This window comes from Girardinichthys multiradiatus, chromosome 20 (assembly GCF_021462225.1).
Source record: "Girardinichthys multiradiatus isolate DD_20200921_A chromosome 20, DD_fGirMul_XY1, whole genome shotgun sequence".
Classification (NCBI taxonomy): Eukaryota; Metazoa; Chordata; class Actinopteri; order Cyprinodontiformes; family Goodeidae; genus Girardinichthys; species Girardinichthys multiradiatus.
In genome coordinates this window covers 19,718,409-19,743,596 of record NC_061812.1, presented here as the reverse complement: position 1 = coordinate 19,743,596, position 25,188 = coordinate 19,718,409, and the positions used below count along the sequence as shown (strand labels likewise).

The following is a 25,188-nucleotide window of genomic DNA, read 5'->3' as shown; positions in this document are numbered from 1 at the left end:
TGAAAAACTTTTTTTTTTATTATTTATCATTTCAATTACAACAATGTTTTACTTGAGGTCATTTGGGATTTTTTCATCTTTGTTCATCCTTAAATACATCATCTTTAATGCTGAGAGGAAAAACATAATTTTCATGGAAATATAAATTATCTTCAATTCTTAATTGTCCAATTCATTTCCAATAACATGCTACATTAGCTTTTAAGCACTGCTTGGGTTTTCTCTGTGGTACATCTGAGGGTGATTATGATCAAAACGAATGGGCTGGGCGCTGAACCCGAAAAATACAAATATTTCCGTTCACAAGACATATTCAGACACTCCAGGAAACAAAGGAAATTCTGTCCTCACAGTCAGTGTGCCTCTTGAATCAAAATAATCTAAGCGCAAACCTAACTGAATGCTTTTATTGTCACGAGTACAAAAATGTGCCATTTTCATGCGTTTAAATACCTCAACTTAGACACCAGTTTAGAAATTTGTTTACAGAAAGGCTGCAGAAGTTGCACTTAAGATTAGTTTTGCATCATGTTTTGGACAAACTACCCATGTCTGCAAACCAGAACACACTGCATCACACACACCTTATACACACACATCTTGCTGATGCAGCTTAAGGTTTTGGCAGTTTGTTTTAAAGTGCTGTAGGAACATTGGGTTGTTTAAACAGGCGGATATTTTAAAAGGTGATCGCCACGTCTTTACCATCATCTAAATGTGGGAATAACTCGCCAACGGCTGATGAAGTAAAATTTAAGCAAAAACATGACACATTTGAGATGTAGACATAAAGGAAGAGCGGTCTGGCTGCGCATCCAACCATAACAATACCTACCACACGCTAATACAGTGTTCCTGAGGACCAATTGCTGCAGAAAAACATTGTTTGCAGCCATTTTGATGTTTGTTTCCCCCAAACAAAAATAGCCAATAAGATTTATTCTACAATATAGAGGCTACAAACATTTGAAAAATCAAAAAACATACATATTTTGCAAATCATGTTTAAACTTAAGTACTGCCCACAGGGAGACACATAAGGACTGGTTCAATCTAGTTTTTCCTCTACTCAGCGCATGCATCAGGAGAATCAAAAACCTAAACAACCCAAAGAGGGGAAAATATGGAACAAAAGAAATAGTGAATTCACCCTATCTGACACATGATTGCCATTTGCAATAGATCAACTTACAAAAAACAAAAAAACACAAAGCCCTAATTTTACCGTTTTGGGTCAAGTATGACACAAATTGTTCATATTATGTCACCATAATCTACAGTTTCCAATTTTTTTGCAAGGCTGGCAGAATTCAAGGCTCAGTTTAGTCCGTAAGATAAGCGGAAGATAAAGAGTTCCCTCCTTAAATCCAGTAAAGGCAGCCGAGACAGGCAGACATGGTTGAGATGGATAAAAACCATCATGGTCCTCACTGCCTTGATGAGTCTGGAGGGTTTGCCTGAAAGGTGAACTCTGTATTCCACAGAGAAACCCGACACGGTCACCATGGCTTACTTCATCGGCACCTCCTGCAACACAAAACACAGCAATGAGCACCTCAGAGCTGCAGCATGCACACAAACACCAAATCTGATTGAGATTAAACATTAAATCCACATTTTTTACCCATTACACTACATTAAATTAAATTGATGTATTTTGTTTTGGGATGTTGGACAAAAGGCAACTGAATAAATAAAACTTTTCATAGAAATGAACAGATATTTATGGGAATAATCTGGAAAACAAAAAGAAAACAGGAATTTAAAATAGTAAAGAATTTCACCCTTTGACTGAGATTTTAAATCTAATTGGGGAAAATTTTAAGATAAGGCCACAATTATTCATACCCCTGAGATTTAAATGTAATGTTACTGTCATTCAGCAAGACGTTTGTTTCAGATAGGAAATGTGATCTCTGTCCAATTATCAGTCAAAAACTGAGGCTTTGCAAATTGCAAATTAGCTGTTTGCTTGTTTCCATTGGTATTTTGACAAACTTTGGTGGATGTAGCCTGTCTACATAGAGTTTGCATGGCTCTCTCTGGCTTCCTCCCACAGTGTAACAGTCAGGGTTAATTGTTCTCTCTATAATTGCCCTTACATGTCAGTGTGTGAATGCAAGGTGCCTGCATGGATAAGCATGCATGAGCAATAAAAAAAAATCTACCTAAGAAAAAACCCTTAATTGTAAAATTGGCAATAAGCCTCAATCATGCCGAGCTGCGTGTTTTACCTGAAGAAAAAAAATATTGTGAATACATACAATAAACGAATCTATTTTAATGTAAACTTGAAGAAACACACAGATGCAGGATCCCTTACCAGAGGGTCTGTCGTCTCTTGCATCGGTTGCTCCTCAGTCTTCACCTCAGCAGGAGGAGCAGCGTTGGCCATCTGTGAGCTCCTGGTGACTGGCCCCCCTGCTCTGTCCCTCTTTCTGAGGGAGACCCGCTCCTCTTTTTTCAGCTGTGGTGCTGGCGGTGGTTTGACCTCTGCTGATCTCTTAGCTGCTGGCTTTTTGCCCATGCGCTGCATCCTCATGGTTGGCCGTTGTGCTGTGTCACTGGGAGTGTCTGCGGCTGGGGTAGGGGGAGGTAGGGCCTGAGCTTGGCCCTTTTTGAGTTTTTTGCGGGCAGAAACAGGCGCAGAGAGCGAGGCGGGCCTTTTTAATCGGCCCACTGCAGAAGGGGGTTTTCCTTTGCTTGCCTCGGTGGATTCAGGGTCTGCTGCATTTAAACCACGGGCTCTTCTCTTTCCAGGAGGTTTAGCCTCTGCCACTGTTTGCACATCACCCTCTGAAAGTCTCTTCTTATTTGTGTTTTTATCCACTAAAGAAACAGGCTCCTTTTTCACCTCTGCCAAACCCTTTCTGCCCTTTTTAGCAACGACCGGTTTCATTGGACAGCTGACCGCCATGTGTTTATTCAGACTAGCCGTGTAGGTGAACGCCCGGCTGCAGTGGGGGCAGACGTTAGAGACTGGCTCCTCTTCAGCTTTGACAGCAGCCTTCTTTGCAGTACTGACCGCTTTATTTTTCTGCGAGATCGCCTTCTGGACCAGCTGGTTTTTCTTCTTACTGAGGGCGCTCATTTTTGTTTTTCCTGTATCCTGATTGAAGTTGAGTTTCTTCGGCTGCCCCATCCGACGGAAAGCACTCTGAACTGTGACAGCGGCAGCCTCTGCTGCTGCTGCTGCTTCGGCTGCTGCTGTGGACGACACCACTCCATTGGGGCTCTTCACTATTTGTTTTAGCGGAATCGGGTTTTTCTTGGGAGTGTAACGCTTTTTATCGCTGGCGTTGGCACAGACCAGTATGTGCTTGTGCAGCTCGGGCATGTTGTCAAAGCTGTTGCCACACTTGGTGCAGCGGATGGCAGTGCTGAAGGTTTGCGGTATGTTGTGGGTGGTGAAGTTTGTAGCAGAGGCCACCGCAGCAGTGTGGGAACGGCTATGGTAGGGGAAAGGTGGTGGTTTGAAACTGGGATAGTGTTGATTGATGCCAAGTCGAACGTCAGGACCTTTAGGCTTCCCTCCCTCTGAAGCCATGATCTTAATCGTAGTGTACAGCTCCTCATTAGGATCCTCTGGATTATTACCGTTCACGCCAGCCTCCTCTTTCGCCATCAAGTCATTTTCATTCGGCGTTCCTGGCACTGGTGTTGAGGGAGCACTCTCTTCTTTGGCTCTGGACGGATCAGTATAATTCTGTGGCCTGAGTTTGCCACTCTCAACAGTAGTATGTGTGCACAACTCGTTCGGGTGCAGGTCTTTTTGGTGCTGCTGGAGGTTACAGAGGAAGGCGAACTCTTTGGAACAGACAGAGCACAGGAAGATCCGACCCACCCCGTGCAGCGTTGTCCGGTGGGCCAGCACGGCTGCCTCGTCGCCGAACAGCTGGACGCAAAACTCGCATTTAAAGGGCCAGTCCGCGGCATGATCCGTGATGTGCCTGCTGAGGTCTTTGATGGAGTCGAACGGCTCCTCGCACACGTTGCACACGAAGGTCTTGCAATACGTTGAGTCGGCTTCCTCTGCCTCCGGGGTTTTATAGGACAGTTTTTCAAGATCCGCAGGCAGAGGTGAGGATTCAGCAGACGCGTGAGGCGAGTGGTTTGCAACAGACAGGTCATCTTCAGAGGGCAGAGGCTCCTCTTTCACTTCAATCTGAGGGGGAGATTGTAAACCTGCTGATGAAGATGACTTGTGTGATGCAAGAGGAGGAGATTTGGAAGATGATGGCAGTTCAGGTTGAGGGGTGAGAGCAGCGAAGTTAGCTTTCAAAGACATCTTTGTTTCTTCAACAGTGTCCCGGGTTAAGCTGCCGTTTGTTAGACTGTTACATACTGCAGAAAGAGAAACATCAACATCTTCTTTAGCCAGAAGATCTACTGATGTAGGCCCAGGAGGACTTGATGTCACTGGTTGATTACAAGGAGTTTTGAGTGGAGTGCTTGGGTAAACTTGTGGCTCAGAAATGTGGCTCTCCTCTTCATCCTCGTTTTCCTCAGATGAGAAGTTTTCAATGGAATCTGACAGAGACTTGTGTTCATCAGATGTTGGAGACATTTTTGGTGAGAGGACAGGGAGGGGTCTCTGTGCGGGTGAGTCCGAAGCCTGAGGAGAGCCGGGTAGCATCGGAGGAGATGGTATGGTGGGGAGAACGGGAGGAGGAGGTGTTTGAGAGGTTACGCTGCAGGAGCTGGGCGAAGAGGGATTAATTGTGACCGGGGTAAGGGAGGGTGGAGATGGGTGGGCAGACTCCGATGCAACGTTTGGCGACTGAGTACGAAAACAGTTTAGGTTTGCCAGGGTTGAAGGCCCCTCCTCTCCTGGTAAAGTCAGACCAACGTACTTGTTCATGAGCACCTTTTCCAGCATACTGGTGTTTGGCTTTTTCTTTTTTATCAGCGGCTGTGGCGCCGGACTTCCCTTTACATCTGGTTCTACAGAGGTTTTCCGATGCACACTTAAATCCAGAGCTGAATCTGAAGTCACCTCGTCCGAGCCATCGCTTCGCCGGCTGACAGAGCTGGACAGATCCAAGGGCTGCTGGTTGCAGGAGCTTCCTCCATCGCTGGAGGAGGCTTGATTTCCAGAGGAGCTTGGAGAATCCCCATCATCCTCATCCAGGAGGCTTTCAGGAGACAGCACACTATGGTTTTCTAGTTTTGGCACCTTGAGGACGTTTCCGCTCACCGCTTCTGTTTTACAGCTTTCAGTTGTTGCCGTAGGACTGAGCTGTGGGGATGAAGGCGGAGAACCTGTCCTTCTTTTGAACTTTCCTGAAGCACCTGGAAGCGTGGGCAGTCTGTGACTCTCTGTAATGAGGGCTATTGTTGATTTTTGGAAGTCTTGTGTCTGAAGGAGCTGTTTGAGTTTAGGTGAGAGATAAATGGTTTTCTCCCTCTGAAGTGTTAATGAATCTTGCTGGAAAAGTCCTCCCACCAACAAGTTGGATGAGGAAGACGTAGAGGATGAAGGTGATGGAGCCGCTTCCGTCTCTACCTTCAGACCAGTAACAAGAGGGGGTGTTGATGTTCTCCTTTTTGCTGCAGGCTGCTCATTGCTGGAGACTGGCTTTCCAGCACTCGTTCTAGCCTCCACCTTCAGTGCTTGACTAATCTGATTTGGGTTGATAATGACCGTGTCCAGACCAAACAAAGCTGCTGACCTCGTGTCCACTTCTATCACCTCACAGGTGCTCGCTGCACTGGTTGACACAATCTTGCCATCAATATAGAAACTGAGGTTTTCGGAAATGTTTTTGGATATGTCGACAGCGTAATCGTCTCTGTCGGCCTCGTCCTCTGTGTCTGCGCTGGGCATGTAGACGGGAGGGGGGATGGTGCCAGGGGACTCCCCCGCCTGCTGCGCAGATGCTTCCTGCAGCAGCATGCCTTTCCTGCGAACTCCTTTCGGCAACAAGTGTCGTTCGTGTATTCTGCGCTGGTGTCTGCGCATGTTTGTGTGAGTGCCAAACGCTTTGTTACAATACTTGCAGGGATGGAGCTCCTTTGACTCCCCATTTTCATCAAACATTGAAGGACGATTAGTGTGGGGTCCTAACTCCTTTCTCTGCATTTCAGAATTTTTTACTTGTCCTCCAGTAAACTGGGACCTTATGGCTACATATTGACTGGTTGGGCTGGTGCAGTCAGGACTTGAATCAGTCTGCGCTGCAGGACTGAGGAGGCCAGCAACTCCAGCCTGAGAGCCGGGCATCTTTTTTGATCCATTTTCATGCCTCCTTTCATGCCGTCGGCGCCCTACCTGTGAGCTGAAAGGCTTATTGCAGTATCGGCACTTAAAGACGTGTGCTTGTTGGTTGATGTTGCCATGAATGTGTATATGACGCTCCAGACCCTGTCTGGAGGTGAAGTGGCGCTCACAGTGTTCACAGGGGTACGCTTCTCCTTGTAGATCCTCCTCAAGCTCCCCATCGGGGTCATGCTCAGGTTCTCCAGCCCGCTCTGCAAGCGGAGGACTTTCCTGGGGATCCTTATGGCTTTCTCCACTGGCAGATAGTGACGAGCAGGACTGCTCGGACAATTGCTTTGAGGTTTTGTGCTGCATTTCACGCGCATCATATCCGTTCTCTTCTTCCTCTTCTTCCTCATAATTTCCGCTGTCCATGGCTGATGCAGACATGTCCTGCAAATGCTTGTGGTTCGTGCTTCCTAATGGATGGGCTTCATGGAGTTCCTGAGAGGTCTCTGGTTGTCTCTCACCCTCCTCCTTCAAACCTGTGTAAAACATGTCCAAATATATTCCATGTCGAGTTTTATCTACCAAACATTTGCTTGGCTAATGAAGTAAATAAATAAATACTCACTTTCTCCCCCCTCCCACATTTGCCTGACAGTAGTTTTGGTTCCACTTGTTTTCTTGAATCCACCCAAACCAGCCTGTCTGGATTTGTCCACCAACTTTCTTCTAGCTGCAACACACACACACATCCGTGTTTTACTATCTTTATGAGGACTTTTCGGTTACTTCCATTGACTTCCATTGTTTTTCCTTGATTTTTAGTGCCTAACCCTGACACTAAACTCACCCTAACCCTAACCAGTTAATACCTCACCCTAACCCTAACCCTAACAATAACTCAATTCATACCCTAGTCCTAAACCTAAGCCCTGTCCCAAGAACGGAATTTGAAAAAGTGAGGACCAGGAAAATGTCCTCACTTTGTCAAAATGCGATAAAAATACGAAAAATTGTTCTCACTCAGCAACAAGTACAAGAACACACACACACACACACACCGCGCTGTGTGAGTAATGATCAAAACAAAGGTTTAACGAAAAGGCTTCAATTATGTCGATGGTGCTAAGAAGGAAAATAATCATTTTTACAAACTGTACAGAAATGTTTAAATAATTCGAATTAAAAGTTTCACTGCAGCTGCAATGACAGCATGAAACCCTAAATGTCACTGTGCCTCTACTAAATTGTTTAAGCCTGCAAATCTAAGTATTTTGATATTTATTACAATGACAATTAAAAGGATTTTCATTTAAACCTACAACTGAATACAGTCAGAGTTACAGAAAAACAAAATACTGCTCTAAAAAAAAAAAACGTAAGCAATATCAACACCTGACGGAGATCAGAAACACTGATCAGACCCATCAGATTTAAACTCTTTAGGGCTACAACTAGTGATCGACTGATCACAAATATGTCTGTATTTGTCCTGATTAATCAACGCATCATTGATTATTTTATTCCATCTGTTTTCTGTACATGCATTGTCTTTTAGAACCGGTACATGTTTTACAGAACCTTCTCGGATCTGCACATGTGGAAATTTCACCCCGATGCCTCTGCAGAAGGGCTCAGCGGGTTTAGGAAAACTCTCAACTCAATAAGGATTTCTTTCTACATTCTCCCTACAACTCTCCTGGAGCCTTATAATCTCAGCCACTAAGGAACTACACCTGGTGTTGTTCACTGACGAAAGTTAAGAGTTAATTCAACTGACCAAATATGTTATAGATATGCAGAACGTGAACACATCACACTTGAGGTATTAAGCTGTAATATCCGAGCACCAGAATAACCAGTTCATCCAAGCAGTCCTTTGAGACTGCGATATTGCACGCACTGATATCATGATGACGATTGCATTTGATATACTGTACATGTCTGCTCTACAGTATCATTACATTTTTCCTTCTTTGGTCAGCTCTAATTAAAAATCTAAAACTGATCTAGGAAAGTTGACCCTAAATAGGATTTTCTTTTACAAAGTGTGTTTGTAGAACCTTTATTCTATTTTTGGGAATATTGTTTTGTAGTTGTTCACCATACAGACTACCTAAGATTGGGTCTCAAAAATACTCAAGGTAAACAGGATTATTCAATATTCAGCACATCGTTTTTCATAAAGTCAAAAAAGGTTTCACAAATCAATGCTGTGTTTTTAAGAACATCTGTTCAGTGCTAAATAATTTAGTCCAGGTTTGACCCGTTTTCATACGTTACATATTAAACTAGAGCTGAAAGATAGTCCAGATTTCCTAAAGAGTGTTAAATAATCCTTTACTCAACCTTCAGAGGTGTCCATTTATCTACTTTTGCTGCAAACACATTTCACATTTCCGCAAAAACATTTCAGCAGAAGTTCAGTGTCTGTTTTGCTTAGCGAGAAATGGTGCGTGAAATCCCGCAGCGCGCCATAGTAGTCCAAGTGTGTTCTTGCTTTAAATCCCTGAATTGTACAAGTCCAAACACAATCTACCTACTGGGAACGATGGAGACGATACCATCCACACAGCTCTCTACACTTTACTGCGATCCTTCAGGTGGCATTTTTCTACTCCACAGCAGCAGTTTTGCAACAATGTTTTTTCATAGTTCAACTCCATACACTTTTTTAAACACCATCTTAAACTTGCGATTTGTTACAAAACTATAAAGGTTATACGATAAATAGTGTTATTAAGCCTTCCATTAAAGCAAGTGCATTTTTAAGTCACTATTTCAGATCATGCTGAATAGTTTACAAACTTTTAAAACCACTTTCAGAAATAAGCCGATCCCAAAGCAATACATCTACTCCCATCGCCACATCCCGTTTCTAAGTCAGAGGTTTCGATTCTGCTCCTTTAATGACGCCACCTTTCCACACCTCCTTCCTCTGTAACGGTTTCATCCGACTGGAGCACAAAATAAACACTAACAGACACTTGTCAAAAGGTGTGTGATGACAGCTGACGTTTTGAGAAACCAAGTTTCTACGACCTTAAACCAACATTAAAATGAAACTATCCTGGTACTCAGTTTTGTTTTGATCTAAACCAACTTTTAAAAATGAGCATAATAATTTAACAGAGTCGCTTTGGTTGAACCTGCAGTTAAAAGGTTGCGGTCCAAGGCCTAAATGCATATAAACCACCTACTTTACTTCATTATGAATATTATTAGACCTGCATTAGATCTGTACAATAGTGTCATTAAAGTTAGTTAAAAAAACACACACACATTTCTGATAAAATATTAAATAATACCATGGCATTTAATTATCTACATTATGACCATGCTAATTGAATATGAAGAGCAGTACTTTGCTGTAAAAATGTATGACATCACAATCTAGGGATTACTTGGAAGGGTGTATTGCCTGCAGGGCATCACAGAAACAGCGCTGTCAAGAGAGCGGCATCAAAAACTCCTGTCCTTAAATTCAGAGGACAAATATGCTGCTTTAGAGCCATAAAACATATTAATATAGAAAGAAAAAAAAACGAAAAACAATCATAGTCGGACTTTCCATTGCTTTTCCAAACGGATAAGCAATTTTAAAATCGCATGTGGACATAAAACGGGTTGTAGTCACACCTCTCTCACAAACAGGAAGTGAGCACCAGATATGGATGGTGACATGTCCTCTCGCTCTACAATGTATGAGAGATTGTTGCTATTCATAGAACAAAGGTCTGTTTTCTTGATTGAAAAAATAGCTTTTTAATGGGCGCGTGTCGAGTTGATGTTTGGTCGCTTATTGGCAACACAGAACAAAGATGAAGTGAGGAGTTATGCGACCGAGATTAGGTAAGGGCACGTAAGTAAACAACCCATCCAGAGCGGTTCGTTGTGCGTAAAAATTATAACAAGAAAATGCTAACAAAATGTCCTCTTTCAGTAAAACAAAGAAAACACCTACTAATGTCTGTGGACCACAGTAAATCAATAACAACCCGGGCTCAGTTTAACCTCTTAACTTCAGCTGTGACTTTTTCTCCATTTCTGAGCCAAATGAAAAGGATTTTATTGCAGCTAGTGTCTGATTATATGTGGATGTTTTAAGGTTCTTTCTATCCATTGTGTGAAGCATAACAGAAGTGAGAGTGGCCGGAGACTTTGCCATCACTACTTTTGTCTTGGATGGACATCGTGTTATGTATTAATACCCAAGTTTGGCGTTCCAATCGCAACTCGATCACTCAACAACTTTCCGCTACCTTCTCGATTTCTTTTCCCGCGTTTGCATATTTCTCGACGGCAGTCATAGAAATTCTTACAACTGCCATGAGCTAAAAACAAAAACAAAAACTTCACAACGAATTTAAAAGTTAGCATTATAAACGAGCAAAACTCACTTCTAAAATTCTTCTTTACCCTTCTGTGGTTGTATTCCTACGTGTCCATTTTTCCTGTCTATAGGCGACAAAGCAGGATTTGTCTAAACCATATATGTAATTACATGGTAATACAGAGTCCAGACCCCTAATAGCTGTAGGACAAATGATGACCTACAGAGGGCTAATGTGTGAATAATCTGATGAAGTAGGCCAGCTTATTGGTAAGTAAAGTTAGACAGGTCTAGTTTTCTTCTTTGAGTTAACCTGGAAATACATGATCAAAGTTCATGCTGGTGAATGTAGTAGCACATGGCATCCAGGTTAGATGTGTTTACGCTGAATTAGAAACAGACTTAACAGCATAATACGTTTAATTTCATTAGCCATGATCGAGTTTAATTACTGTGAAACGGTTGTAAACAGATGTAAACAGGAATATACATCCATGTCGCTTTGTTGAGTTGAATCGCTTGAATCTATTGTCACAACAGCAACTAAACCAACACATTAGTGATAAATTTGCGTTGATTTGGACTGAATTAACTTTGACTTCATCCACCCAATTTTTTTTCATCTGCTCCTCCACACCGAGATGTCGGTGCGTCCAGACCTAGCCGTTCTTTTTAGCCTCATGCTAGCATTAGACGCATTAAACTCTGGACAACTCGATGAACTGGTTATTCTGGACCGAAACCGCAGACAGCGCCAACCCGAACACGCCACACAGCCTCTGTATTTTAAGGCTGCAACCAAATACTTGAGCCCAATCGAGGCTAGGGTCGGATAAGGAAGCTGGTTCGTTAGCTAACTTGCTAGGCCATCATCAAGTAGAGAGGCTCGGGCGATGGATGAAGTAAAGGAAGGTCACATCCTCAACAACGTTGGGTCCAGAGAAGGACAAGCAGCTCGGAAACTCGTTTAACAGCTCGACACAACGATTCAGCCCACTCTGCTGGACCACCATAGCCAAATCAGGCAGTATTTGCGAGTTTTAGGTGAGGTACGAAAGTAGAGGAAAGCCCCATACATCGCATGTTAGCTTCCTTTTAGTTATAGCCAGCTAGCACGTCAGTAACAAGTTTGGACCGAGCCGCGGAGGAAACAACCCGCAGAGTAGAACATGAGGGTTCAGCATGGGTTGGTGTGAAGGCCTCACCTCGTTTCGACCTGGGTGAGCTCCTTCTGCTGGCTCTTTCTTCCTCCAGTGCAGCTGTTATCTCGGGGTTGTCTTCCACAGTGTACCACACCAGCAGCTCCTCTCCCGGCCCGATAGGCTGCAACAGTGAGAGATGAGCCGGGCCACCAATCACAGCCCGGCTTGCTGGCAGGCAGCGCTCGGATATTTGGACTTACCGTGCATCTAATCTGTTTTACAGCGCTTATAGAACAGGGTTATTAATGATCCCACAATAACTCAGCGTGATAGCCCTTAAAAGGGGTAACAATACAACAAATGTCAGATTAGTATTCCATGCTTATGCATAAAGGTGCAGAAATAGTGTAAAACATTTGAATATATTTCATTGGGGTTTTATGTGACAGAGTCTGAGCAGTGGAAAAAGTAGTGGAAGGTAACGGATGCATAGTTTTCAATAAATATTACAAATTCAAATTGTGTGCATTTGTATTCAGACCCACAGAGTCAATATTTTGTAGAATAGTATTTGGCTGCAATTACAGCTGCAAGGTTGTTGAGAGTGCATAGCTGGTGGAGTCCCACATCCAGAGACTTACATTTTACCCATTGTTTGCAAAATAGCTCATGAACATCTGTAAACATCAGATTTCATGTTTTACCTCAAAATGTTCCCCTCTCGACTTTGACTCGGCCATTCTAACATGTGCTTTCATCTATGACATTGTAGCTCCAGCTCTATGTTTATGGTTATTGTCCTACTCGTTTCTTCCAGTATTGTCCTTGCTGAGGAAAAGCATTCCCACAGCATGATGCTGCCTCCTCCATATTTTCCAGTGGAGATGTGTGGTAATTTGCAGTGTTGGTTCTCTATCACATGTAAGGTTTTGCACATAGGCCAGTTTAATTTTAGTGTCATTTGACCAAAACAACAACACGTCCTCTACATGGCTTGGAGCAAACTGCAAACAGAACTTCTTAAGGCGGAACTTCTGTCAACAATAGCTTTCTTCTTGCCACTGATCCATAAATAGGCCGCTTTGTAGAGGGCTGCACAATTTCAGGAAAACATGTGGCATGCAATAATGCAGGTGAAAGTTGTGATAACCATATGACCCAAGACTGAAAAACAAATAAGTTAAGTATAGATGCCTTCAGTAAGAATCTGTGTACAATGTAAATAATCATAAACATAAAGAAAACCATTAAATGAGCAAGTGTTCCTGAAACGTTTGACCAGTAGTGTAGAGCATGAATGTATGGTAGTTATATAATCAGCTTATTTAGCTCATTTATTGAAGTCTAAGCAGTTCTTTGCAATATTGGTATTGTGTCCAATGATATTGTCATGATCATAAATTTTGTGATATACAGGTCCTTCTCAAAATATTAGCATATTGTGATAAAGTTCATTATTTTCTATAATGTAATGATGAAAATTTAACATTAATATATTTTAGATTCATTGCACACTAACTGAAATATTTCAGGTCTTTTATTGTCTTAATACGGATGATTTTGGCATACAGCTCATGAAAACCCAAAATTCCTATCTCACAAAAGCATATTTCATCCGACCAATAAAAGAAAAGTGTTTTTAATACAAACAACGTCAACCTTCAAATAATCATGTACAGTTATGCACTCAATACTTGGTCGGGAATCCTTTTGCAGAAATGACTGCTTCAATGCGGCGTGGCATGGAGGCAATCAGCCTGTGGCACTGCTGAGGTCTTATGGAGGCCCAGGATGCTTCGATAGCGGCCTTTAGCTCATCCAGAGTGTTGGGTCTTGAGTCTCTCAACGTTCTCTTCACAATATCCCACAGATTCTCTATGGGGTTCAGGTCAGGAGAGTTGGCAGGCCAATTGAGCACAGTGATACCATGGTCAATAAACCATTTACCAGTGGTTTTGGCACTGTGAGCAGGTGCCAGGTCGTGCTGAAAAATGAAATCTTCATCTCCATAAAGCTTTTCAGCAGATGGAAGCATGAAGTGCTCCAAAATCTCCTGATAGCTAGCTGCATTGACCCTGCCCTTGATAAAACACAGTGGACCAACACCAGCAGCTGACACGGCACCCCAGACCATCACTGACTGTGGGTACTTGACACTGGACTTCTGGCATTTTGGCATTTCCTTCTCCCCAGTCTTCCTCCAGACTCTGGCACCTTGATTTCTGAATGACATGCAGAATTTGCTTTCATCCGAAAAAAGTACTTTGGACCACTGAGCAACAGTCCAGTGCTGCTTCTCTGTAGCCCAGGTCTGGGGAATGCGGCACCTGTAGCCCATTTCCTGCACACATCTGTGCACGGTGGCTCTGGATGTTTCTACTCCAGACTCAGTCCACTGCTTCCGCAGGTCCCCCAAGGTCTGGAATCGGCCCTTCTCCACAATCTTCCTCAGGGTCCGGTCACCTCTTCTCGTTGTGCAGCGTTTTCTGCCACACTTTTTCCTTCCCACAGACTTCCCACTGAGGTGCCTTGATACAGCACTCTGGGAACAGCCTATTCGTTCAGAAATTTCTTTCTGTGTCTTACCCTCTTGCTTGAGGGTGTCAATAGTGGCCTTCTGGACAGCAGTCAGGTCGGCAGTCTTACCCATGATTGGGGTTTTGAGTGATGAACCAGGCTGGGAGTTTTAAAGGACTCAGGAATCTTTTGCAGGTGTTTAGAGTTAACTCGTTGATTCAGATGATTAGGTTCATAGCTCGTTTAGAGACCCTTTTAATGATATGCTAATTTTGTGAGATAGGAATTTTGGGTTTTCATGAGCTGTATGCCAAAATCATCCGTATTAAGACAATAAAAGACCTGAAATATTTCAGTTAGTGTGCAATGAATCTAAAATATATGAATGTTAAATTTTCATCATGACATTATGGAAAATAATGACCTTTATCACAATATGCTAATATTTTGAGAAGGACCTGTACAATAATGCACAAATAAGAGTTGTCCTGTCAACAAATACTCAGCAACTCCTCCAGAGCTACCACGGTCCTCTTAGCTGCTTCTCAGATTAATGCTGACCTCACCTGGTCTGTCCATTTAGGGAGACAGACATGTCTTGACTGGTTTTCCATTGTGCCAAACCTCTAGACAGTGTGTTCATGATGCTGTTTGTTCATAATTATACTCCAGTGGACTCTTGTTTACTAATTAGGTGACCTCTGAAGGCAATTGGTTGCATTGGACTTTGTTTAAGGGCATTCGAGTAAAGGGGATAATTTCATATGCACATATCACCTTTTCGATTTTGATTTTTATAGATGTTTACCTATGTATCATTTTCCTCCCGCCTGAAAATTCTGCACTAACCTCTGACTAATTACTTGTGTTGGCCTGTCACATAAAATCCCAATAAAATGCACTGAGGTTTGTGGCTGTAACGTAAAAAAATGCAATAAAGTTCAAAGGTTCTGAATAGGTTTTGCGCTGTAACTATATTGCATCAAATAAAAATTTGTGATTGTTTGGCCAGATTTTGACTATGGGTAACCTAAGAAGACAAATTAACCAATCAATCAGCCCCACAGCTGAGGCATCTAGTAAAATGCACATCCACCTAACACCCGATTAACTTTATAACCTAACATTCATGATGTTTGGAGCCACAGCAGGACCATCTTTGTCTAGATTTAACTTAAAAAAATAACTTTAAAACTTGTCCTTCTATATACAGTAACTGCAAAAACATCAATATTATATTGATAGAAAGGAGCGACACTCAGATTACTGAGGGATATAACTTAATGTTTAGAGCAAGTTTCTTATGTTCTCTGTTGTATCATCAGTTTCTGATCCATTTTCCAAAGCCATAGTATGAATGATGGCCTCTGCAATCTGGGAGGATGCATCAGGGTGATAAAGCTTTATTGGGTCATTAGCAGTTGACAAGATAAATGTACAACTGTAAAATAAAATACCACCCAAATATTAAGGGTAATTTATCATTAAAGTACCTGAAATGATCTATTGATTTAATTGGGTGGTACATTCAACATTTATACCTTTCAGTGAGGTGCCGACTCAACCCACTTCACATGTACATGATGTGGATCCAGAACCGGTGGCTTCTGGGCAGGGTCAAAATTTACCTAAGAGTGTAGGTGTAGGTGAATGAAAAGCACTGATGATATATACTCAAAAAAAAAAAAAAACAGAAATGAATGAAGAGGAAACAGCAGCAGAGCAAACGCCAGGGGACATAAGTGGTCCCGTTCAATGTCGAGCGGAAGTTGCAGATTAGTAGGAAATGTTAACCAACTTCAACCTGTTGTGACCAAACTATTTTATCTACAGGGCTCTAAAAATGCTTCATTAACCTGTAGTGAGCAACCTAATTTTTGGTTATGGTCATTGTGCTCCAGATGAAATGTTTTTAGCACAATCAGTGATCAGGGTTATTCTGACAGCCTTCTGATTGCACCGACTTAGTCGCTGCTGGATACCAGTATTCTCAGTACAGATGTGTCTGGGTTATAAACTCTGAACAAATGTTTAATTATTATAGCTTTGTATGAATTTCAGAAATAATAATTTACCAACATAATCTTTAAATTAAAGCCATATAATCCAAACCTATACATAGCTATTTGTCACAGGGCAGATGTTAAATGTGGGCAATCAACAATTTCCACTCGAGACACCCAGTGAGAGACAGATGAAACCAGAACTGTACATATGCTGTAGAAAAAGACCATTTTTTTCTCACTCTCCGACATTAAACCAAACTAATATATTAGGTATAATGACACATAATAATTTCTATTTGCTAAATACCAGAATAATGAGAGATTTTTTTACCTTCCTTGAATATAAACATACATTTCCTTAGTGTTTGGTGGAGTTGTCATTAAACTGTATGACTTTGTAAAGTGCCTTGAGACGACGTGTGTTGTGAATTGGTGCTTTATAAAATAAACTGAATTGAACTGAACTTTGGTCAAATATTTTGCGTCTCCTTCCACAAGATTCTCTTGATAGTTTGCTGGAATTCTGGCCCATTCTTCCTGACAGAACCGGTGTAACTGGGTCAAGTTTGTAGGCCTCCTTGCTGACCAACACCTTTTCATCAGACCACAGGTCGTGTCTCCAGATACTAAGGTCTCTGTTCCTGAGTGTATTTACAAACTATAATCTGGCTTTTTATGTTGCTTTTGCAGTAACAGCTTCTTTCTCACCAAGTATCCTTTCTGTCCACAGCTGTAAAGGACTCGTTTCACTGTGGACCTTATGCACCAGCTTCAGCCACCATCTTCTAGAGGTCTTTTGCTTTTGTCCTGGGGTTGATGAGCCCATTTTTGTCACGTCCATCTATGGGACACAAAACCTGTCTCCTTTTTGAACAATATGGCTGGAAATTCCCATGTTGTTAATACTTCCATGTCATTGTTTGAACGGATGGCACCTTCTGGCATCTGGGAAGTGTACTAAGATAAGAACTAGACTTGTGGAGGTCCACAGTTCTCTCCCTGATATCTTGGGTGATTTCTTTTAGTTTCCCAATGATATCACATAAGAAAGGAGTGCGTGCCTCCATCAGCCTCAAAATCGTACTATGCTATGACTTCACCTGGGCTTTCAAACTTTGTTTAAATGCATAGAAATCTTAGCATAAATATCACGGCATTAAGAAAAATGAAAAATCTGTCATTATTCTGGCATTTAGCAAATAGAAATAGTTTTGGTAATCCTAACTGGCCTTAAACAAAGAAAAGTTTTATATAGTGTATTATGCAAATATGTGGTTTAAGTTGTATATTAGTGTAATAACCCTCCAGCATGAATATACAACAAACTAAACTGTGACCTGATGTAATAAGATGCCTACTCTCCAAATCGAGAGAGCTTCATTTAACAACTAATTTATGAATCTGCAGAGTAGCGAGACACGCATACAGATGTGAGTATTTAACTCACCCTCAAAACTTTGTAGTAAATGGCTCTGTTGATCTCCAATGGAAACAGATTCTGCTCTGCACTGGATCGAGCCCAGTTCACGTATCGGAGCCAGTTCCCCTTCAGGGGGTCTGTGGCATCAATGCACATCCATCCCCGAGCTGGGAAATAAACCTGCAGCACACCATCAAGATGACTGTGTCAAAACACCTGCTGCTAGGCACATCTAGGATGCAATTCTTCTGAACGATTTGGGTCACATTTGTATAGTCGAAGCTGAAACATTATTTATGACTTTAACCTCAAGTAGTAGTAGTGGTAGAGCCAGCAACTGTTCATTTTAACCTTTAGTCTTGTTAAATGCAGACACTGAGCTTGATTGTCATTATAGTGTTTTAGCTGTCCAGATTCAGACTTTTGTTGCATCAACCATTTTTGTCCAAAGTCTAATGTGTTACAGAAGGACAGCAGATGTCCAGACATAGACATAAAATTAATAATAAATATTCATCAAATGATAACTGATTCTTTCCCAGACTATAGCTCAGAAGGTTCTCTGACTGTATGAAAATTGTCTGACTGCCACCAAAGCCAGCTGAGACCTAATAAAATGTGTTACATACCTCCCACATGTAAACATTACTGGTCACCTGCGACCTCTTCTTCTTCTCTCCAACAAACGGACCAAACCTCTTCCCCTTTGGGATCATTTTTGTGGCCCAAACACCTAAAAATACAAAAAACACGAAGCTAGATGGATATGAATAATAACATTCCTTGTGATTGATCTATTATTTATGACCACCAGCAGATTCTCTGTGTTTCTGTTTTTATTTTTACCCTCAAACCAATTTTGATTAAACGTGCTTAACAACAAATATCTGTCTGACTGAATGACCTAAAGTGTAAAATGTTTAACAATGAAGAGTGGTCAGTGGAACTACACAGTGAAATATGACACAGAGGTACCAATTTCCAGAAGGTATATGATGAGGTTTTTAGTTTATCTCATTAAGTTAATACATGATTCCTCCTTTACCTATTTGTACATTTAGGACATAGTAATGTTTTCTGCTTTTTTGTTTTTGTTTTGTTTTATGGTTGGCCTGGTACAAAGAAGAAATTTGCCCACAGAAAGATATTGAAAAAGTATGCAAGTAGTATACTTATAAAAACAGTGCAGTTTATGTTTTCCATTACGCTCATTCAATAAGCATCAATATAGATCAATTTTACTCCTGTTTTACATCTGTCTGCATCCTGTTCTTTTGCAGCTCTTTTGCAGCAACTCTACCCGCTTCAGTCTAAAATGGAAAGAAGAGAAAACTTTGTTTAGATTTATAATGGCAATAGTGGTAGTTAGTTTAGCATTTTAAGTGATATGGGTTAAAGGGGACAATTCAGTTTTTTTCCATTGCTGCTATTTTCTTTCAGTGATTAAGTAGGCATATGGCTCTGGCCAATTTTATTTGGCAGGAAAAGGAGTAAACATGGCTTTTGGGTGCAGATCACTTCACTAATTATTTAAAACATATAATAGTTGAGCTCAACATGATTCATATCCTTGGCAGATTAAGGTACTTTTCTAACATGATCTTTTAATTCAAGCAACACGTCTATTCTGACTGGCAGTGATATTACCAGTGACCCAGGCAGGGTCCCAACTCGAATCTGACAGAATCTGTGAAGGGAGCCAAACATTAGGGTGATGGCAAAGAGGCCTTCCAACCTCAGAGACTTGAAGCTCATTGATCGTTTTGATGGATATAAATAATTTTCTTTAAGGAAATGTAAATAAAACAGATCTATTTACTAAGTTTTATTATGTTTTGAGAAATGCTTGGCTCATTTCTAATCTGACATGAACTTCTTCCTGAATGAAAAAAATTTCTAATCCAGATTTGCCAATTTGCTAATCCAGTATACATAATTTTGGATTTAAACTGTAGATTTGGACACAAATTGTTGCTCATTTGATTATTTTTGATGTATTTAACAATTACAATACCGATTTCATCTGGAGTAAGTTGCTACTGGTAGTAATTTGTTCTGCAGTACAGCCATCAAATGCAAATAATAGAATTGCTAATCTTATTCCTGAAAAGGTGGAAAACTCACCGATGCGGCTCGGATTAACAGCTGATTGTCCGAGATTCAGATAGTCTGGCAAGCTGCTCCACACATGAGCAGGAATTTCCTCTAGACACTCCACTGACCCTTGAGTAAAAGCCATGATCCGCACTAAAAGAGTGGAGAAAAAAAAAAAACAACACGCTTTAAGTTACTTAAGTTATCAGAAAAACTTTCGTTTCAAAAGGTTTCACTTGCTGAGGTTTACAGGGCAGAGCAGCAACACAGAGTAAGTATTAAAAAACGCTCACAGAACTTTAGTCATTTTAACAGACCTGAAGGTATATGCTACACTGATTGGAAGTATGCTTTTAATTTCTTTTCTAAAAGGTCATAAGGCAAAAATAACCTCTATTTTGGGTCATTTACAGTTAAATTGTAATATGTACACCCACTGTTTCCTCATTGACTTTTTCCTCCAAATTTAGAAGCTTGCATACACCAGACCTACCATGCATTTAAACTATTTAGGAAAGCCCAGAATGATGTCATGGCTTTGTAAGCTTCTTATAGGTCATTTTGCAACATTTGAGTTAAATAAAGACACACCTTGGCTCACTATTTTAAGGAAACACCTCAAGCACTCTGCTTTCTTGTGTAACATTGTGAAACAAATCAAGAAAATCTCAGGAAGCAAACCTCCACATATCTGGTTTATCCTTTGATAAGATTTCTAGATGCTTGAAGGCACCACGTTCATTTATCAAAACAATTTTATGCAAGTGTAAACAGCATGGGAATGTCCTGCCGACATACTATTCAAACAGGCTGAAGCTGGTAGGAGAGCATCACTATCCACAGTGAAGCCAGTAGCTACAAGTACTGAAAGGCCACTTGGCAATGAAGAAGCCATTACTCAAAAAGCAACATAAAACAGTCAGATTACGGTTTGGAAATGCACTCGAGCATAAGATTTTAGGAGTGGTGTGATTATTGAAAAGCTAAAGTGTTTGGTCATAATGATCGTCACTAAATGTGGAAAAAATGGGAGAAGCTGGCAACCCTGAGAACAAAATCCCAACTGTGAAGTACTGTGAAGAATCATGTGTGGGTGTTTTGCTGCAGGAAGGAGAGGTTCACTTCACAAAACAGATGTGAGTCATGAGGAATAAAACATCATGTGGAAATAATAAAGCAAGAAGTTAAAACTTGGGCACAATTGGGTCTTCAAAATACACAATACCCTTCTGTGTACACCCACATTAATCACAAAGGACAACAAAGTCGACGTTTGGAAGCGGCAATCACAAAGCCCTGATCCAAGACCCGTAGAACATTTGTGGGTAGAGAAGGCCTTATGGGGTACAAACCTGACCCAGTTACACCAGTTCTGTCAGGAGGAATTGGTCGAAATTCCTGCTAATTATTATGAGAAGCTTGTGGAAGAATACAAAAAGATTTGACCCACGTCATACAGTTTCGGTTTACTGCAGTACAAAGGTGTTTGGGGTCAGCCTTAGAGAGCTCCCCCTCACCCCCTGGAAAACCAAGAACTGGTTGGAGGGACCATGGGTACCTTCTGGCCTTGGAACGAGTGTAAATTCCCCAAAATGAGCTGCAGGGTTTTTCTAGACCCTCTTGACTCAGTGGAGGAAGCTGTGAACTATCTCTCAATGAAAATCCATGCGGGGAGGAGGGCTGCGTTTTAAAATTATTTCTATAGACCGCCTCAGCTTACGAGCCATACAACATTTATTTACAGAAACAGCCAAGAACTGTTAGATTATAACTACTAAATCCTTCACTGCCCGCTCATGGGCTGAAAGTTTTACAAAAAGCCTTGAGATACTGGTGCCTAAACCCCAAAATGGTTTCATCAGGCTGGATACGACTTATGCCACATGAGGCACCATTAATGGCACCCTCTTTATCATTCATCTTGTAGATTTGTTTTTCTAAGATGGATTTTTTCTTTTTTTTTTCACTAGAAAAAAAACCCTCATGCAATAATGTTTACAGAGCCCTGCAAAATTATTTATACCCCTAAAGTATTTAACATTTTGACACATTACAACACAAACGTCTGTGTATTTTGTCAGGATTTTATGTGATATGGTTCTCAAGTTTATTTTACAAATAAAAATTTAAAAAATGCGGCTTGCATTTAATTCAGCCCCCTAAGTCACTACTTTGCAGAACCACCTTGACTTACAACTACAGCTCCTAATCTTTTCGGGTATGTCTCTACCAGCTTTGTACATCTAGAATCTCAGGTTTTTGTCCAGTCTTCTTTGCAAAAGAGCTCAAAATCAGTCAGATTCAACTCTGACCAGTTTCTGTACTGAATTACATGTGTGCCGTGTTTGTTTTTTTATTACTAATGGTGTTTAGATGTAGACCAGAAGGTTCCGTCTTGGTCTCATCTGACAATAGCACCTGATTTCTCTAGTTTCCCGTGTCCCCTGCACAGCTCGTTTCAAACCGAGAACATGACTTCTTGCAGCTTTAACAATGGCTTTCTTCTTGCGACCCTTTCATAAAGGCCAGGCTAGAGATTTAAGATGTATGCATCTCCTCCAGAGTTATCGTTGGTCTCTTGGCTGCTTCTTTAAGATAATGCTGTCCTTGCCCAGTTTGTGTGTGCCGGCAGACAGCCATGTCTTCATATGTCTATAGCTAGATCATACATTTCCCAGTCTTTTGAATAATGGATTGGATGTTCAAAGGTTGGGATATTGATTTAGAACCAAAATCTGCTTTAAACATTTCCACAATTTTATCTCTGACCTGTCTGCTGTGTTCCCTGGTCTTCCTGATGCTGTTCACTAATGTTCTCTAAAAACCTCTGAGGCCTTCACAGAACAGCTGGAGAAAAAAAAAATACAACCAGGTTTGCTAATGACATGACAACTAGAGGTTTTATTCAGGGTGATCAGAGTATCAGGGTTTGTCACATAAAGTCCCAATAATATACATTGGGTTTGTGACAGACTCCAATGCATGCAAAAATAAAATAACACAATGGTCAGTGTTTTTCTTGTGGAAATGATGCAAAGGTTCTTCCCATCAACTTCATTCCTGCTCAGTAAACTGCTCCAACATCTTTTATCCTCACCACAGACTCATAAACATCTCCAAACCCGCCGAAAAGCCGTTTGTTGCGGACAATAAGCCGCTGAAGTGCGGTGGGCTGGGCTGTCCCTCATTCACATCACAATCAGCTTCCTTAAAAATGAATTAATCCCACACGGTCCCAATGCAGGCATCCCGACCTTAACCACTCTTACTTTCCATTCTGATGAGGGGTCCTCTATAAAACAAACAACAGAATGACAGAAGAAGCGCGCATTATTCTCTTTGTCTCCATCCGAGGGGCTCAACCCTCCGCCTTTCAGCTGATCCCCGCTTGATAAAAGGGATCAACTTTTTATTGGCCGGCCCATTCTCGTTCATTAATTATTTATGTTATTAATTTTTGAACTGTTGTGAAGTTGCGATCGGACATCTTTAAACCTCCCTCGTAGCTGAAGTTTAATCAACAAACTATTTTGTACAGCCGCTGCGCTTACAGCGGTGCGCGTAAAGCGGATTTTAAACCGTTTCTCTAAATAAAAGTTGAATAAAAGGGAGTGTTTAAAAGATCAGCGAGGGCTGAAGGGGGTAGTTTATTGTTACCCCTGGCTGTATGGAGACCGTCCTCGCCCCTTTTCTCTCTCTCTCTCCCGCCGATGCTGCTGCTCCTCAGTAAGGTGGTTTGTGGAGCCTTTTCTCCCCCCATGTTCCCTCTCGTAAGGTGGTTTTGGGGGTTTAGGATACTCGGAGGCGCACTTACCTGCCTTTGTTGGGACCTGGGGACTTGGGCTTTTTAATGCTCTACTTGCTTTCCATCTGCTGAAAATGGCGGATGGAGGCTTGAGTTGGACGGCTTTTCAGTCAAGTCCGGATCGTGGTGTGGTGGAGTTGGGAGAGGCAGTCTATCGGAGCCGATGGTGGAGCTGAAAGGCTCAGGTCAGCCTGAAAAAGGAGAGAAAAATGGAGGCAGGAGGCTTTCTTTTCTCCTGTAAGTCCTGTCCACCCTGCAGCCCCACAACTAGAAACCAGACCAATTAAGTAGGTTCATGTGAGCATAATGGGCCAGGATGGTGCCATCTGTGCGTCCATGAATACCGGAGAGGAACTCGAGAAAAGCAGGCACACAATGTTTGGTATCATTTGGTTTATTAACAGGAAATTCATATTTCTATGCATTAAATTTAAACTTTATAACAAGTACCTGGTGACAGCAACAGTCCTAAGCATATTTTCAAGTTGTTTTCATGTTATAAGTTGATTTATTATAAAAATTTTAATATAGCAAAAGAAGAAACATAAAAAATGGTGCTCAATAAATCCGTAAGTTTATTTTTAAGAATTTAAGCTGATCAATCACAGCTCATCGGGCTAATATTCAGTAAAAGTTGCTTTAAGGAAGATGAGTAATGTGGTCTATCTGATTCAGGTCAGTTCAAAAATACTTTATTATTCCCAAAGTAAATTAATTGTTGCACTTAGTCAAACTGCTTTTTTTTAAAGGGTGGTTGTAGATGCTGATGACTGTGACAGTCTGTATTGCAGCAGTTTTAAACACTGGTCAATATTGTTAGCTCTTTGAAATAATATGGAGGGTGAGCAGATAGATGTCAAGGTGAGAGGTTTAGATTCATAAATAGTTCAAATGTGTTTATTGTTTCAGATTATTTTATTGCTCTTGCTTTTTTCTTGTTGTTTTGTCTAGATCATCCATCCATCTGTTGTCTATACCTGCTTATCTTTGAAGGGATGTTGGATCCTACCTCCAGCAGTCATTAAATGAGAGACGAGGAACACCTTGGACTTGGGGCCAGTTCATCACAGAGACACACAAGACAAACATTAACCTAGCAGTTGTGTCTTTGGACTGTGGGAGGAAGCTGGAGTACCCGGAGATAACCCACACATGCACTGGGAGAACATGCAGACTCCATACAGAAAAACCATCTTGCTGCAAGGCAACATCACTAACACTTCAAAAAAATTATTTGTGCTACATAAAGAAATGTGCATTTATTATTATGAACCCGTAGTTTTTGCTTTAGAAACCTTTTAGAACCCTGTTTAAGGAGTCAGTTTTCTCCTTCCTGTTGCTCAACCACACTTTCACTGTAGTTTTATCTTCAAACAATGCATGAGGTCTACTCATCTGGTATGTAGAGTGAAATTCACCTCATTTAGGTTGAGATCAGCAGACTCACTTGGCTGTAGCTAAAATATTTCTACAATTCATATGCAATATAATCTCCTTGGTTGCAGAGCTTTTACTTATGAAATGTTTTTCTTTACTAGCAGCATGTAACTCAGCGCGCCAGCAGGTATTTATTTCCTCCCAGAATGTATTAAATTTTCTTTGTCCTTTGGTTACTCAGTGTCTGTTCTCCTACCTTGCAATTACAACATTCCCTGCTATGAAAATA

General features: G+C 41.3%; 1 protein-coding gene and 1 long non-coding RNA gene across 4 annotated transcripts; one reads left to right on the top strand and one right to left on the bottom strand.

The window, feature by feature from the left end:
• On the bottom strand, positions 1-23,648 carry prdm2b (PR domain containing 2, with ZNF domain b). 3 transcript variants are annotated; one of them, XM_047347499.1, is made up of 8 exons: positions 23,532-23,648; positions 19,748-19,870; positions 18,253-18,356; positions 17,651-17,803; positions 11,744-11,861; positions 6,834-6,938; positions 2,324-6,744; positions 1-1,527 (listed from the first exon to the last, which is right to left on the bottom strand). In XM_047347499.1, the coding sequence occupies exons 2-8, from the start codon at positions 19,860-19,862 to the stop codon at positions 1,510-1,512; spliced, it is 5,034 nt and encodes a 1,677-aa protein (XP_047203455.1). In that variant the 5' UTR covers positions 19,863-19,870; positions 23,532-23,648; the 3' UTR covers positions 1-1,509. The 3 variants fall into 3 exon arrangements, with proteins under 3 accessions (XP_047203455.1, XP_047203454.1, XP_047203456.1); XM_047347498.1 differs by lacking the exon at positions 23,532-23,648 and adding an exon at positions 23,375-23,477; XM_047347500.1 differs by lacking the exons at positions 19,748-19,870; positions 23,532-23,648 and adding an exon at positions 18,877-18,929.
• LOC124856723 lies at positions 23,623-25,188 on the top strand. The gene is made up of 2 exons (XR_007035395.1): positions 23,623-23,759; positions 24,474-25,188. It is a non-coding gene; the product is annotated as an uncharacterized LOC124856723 (long non-coding RNA).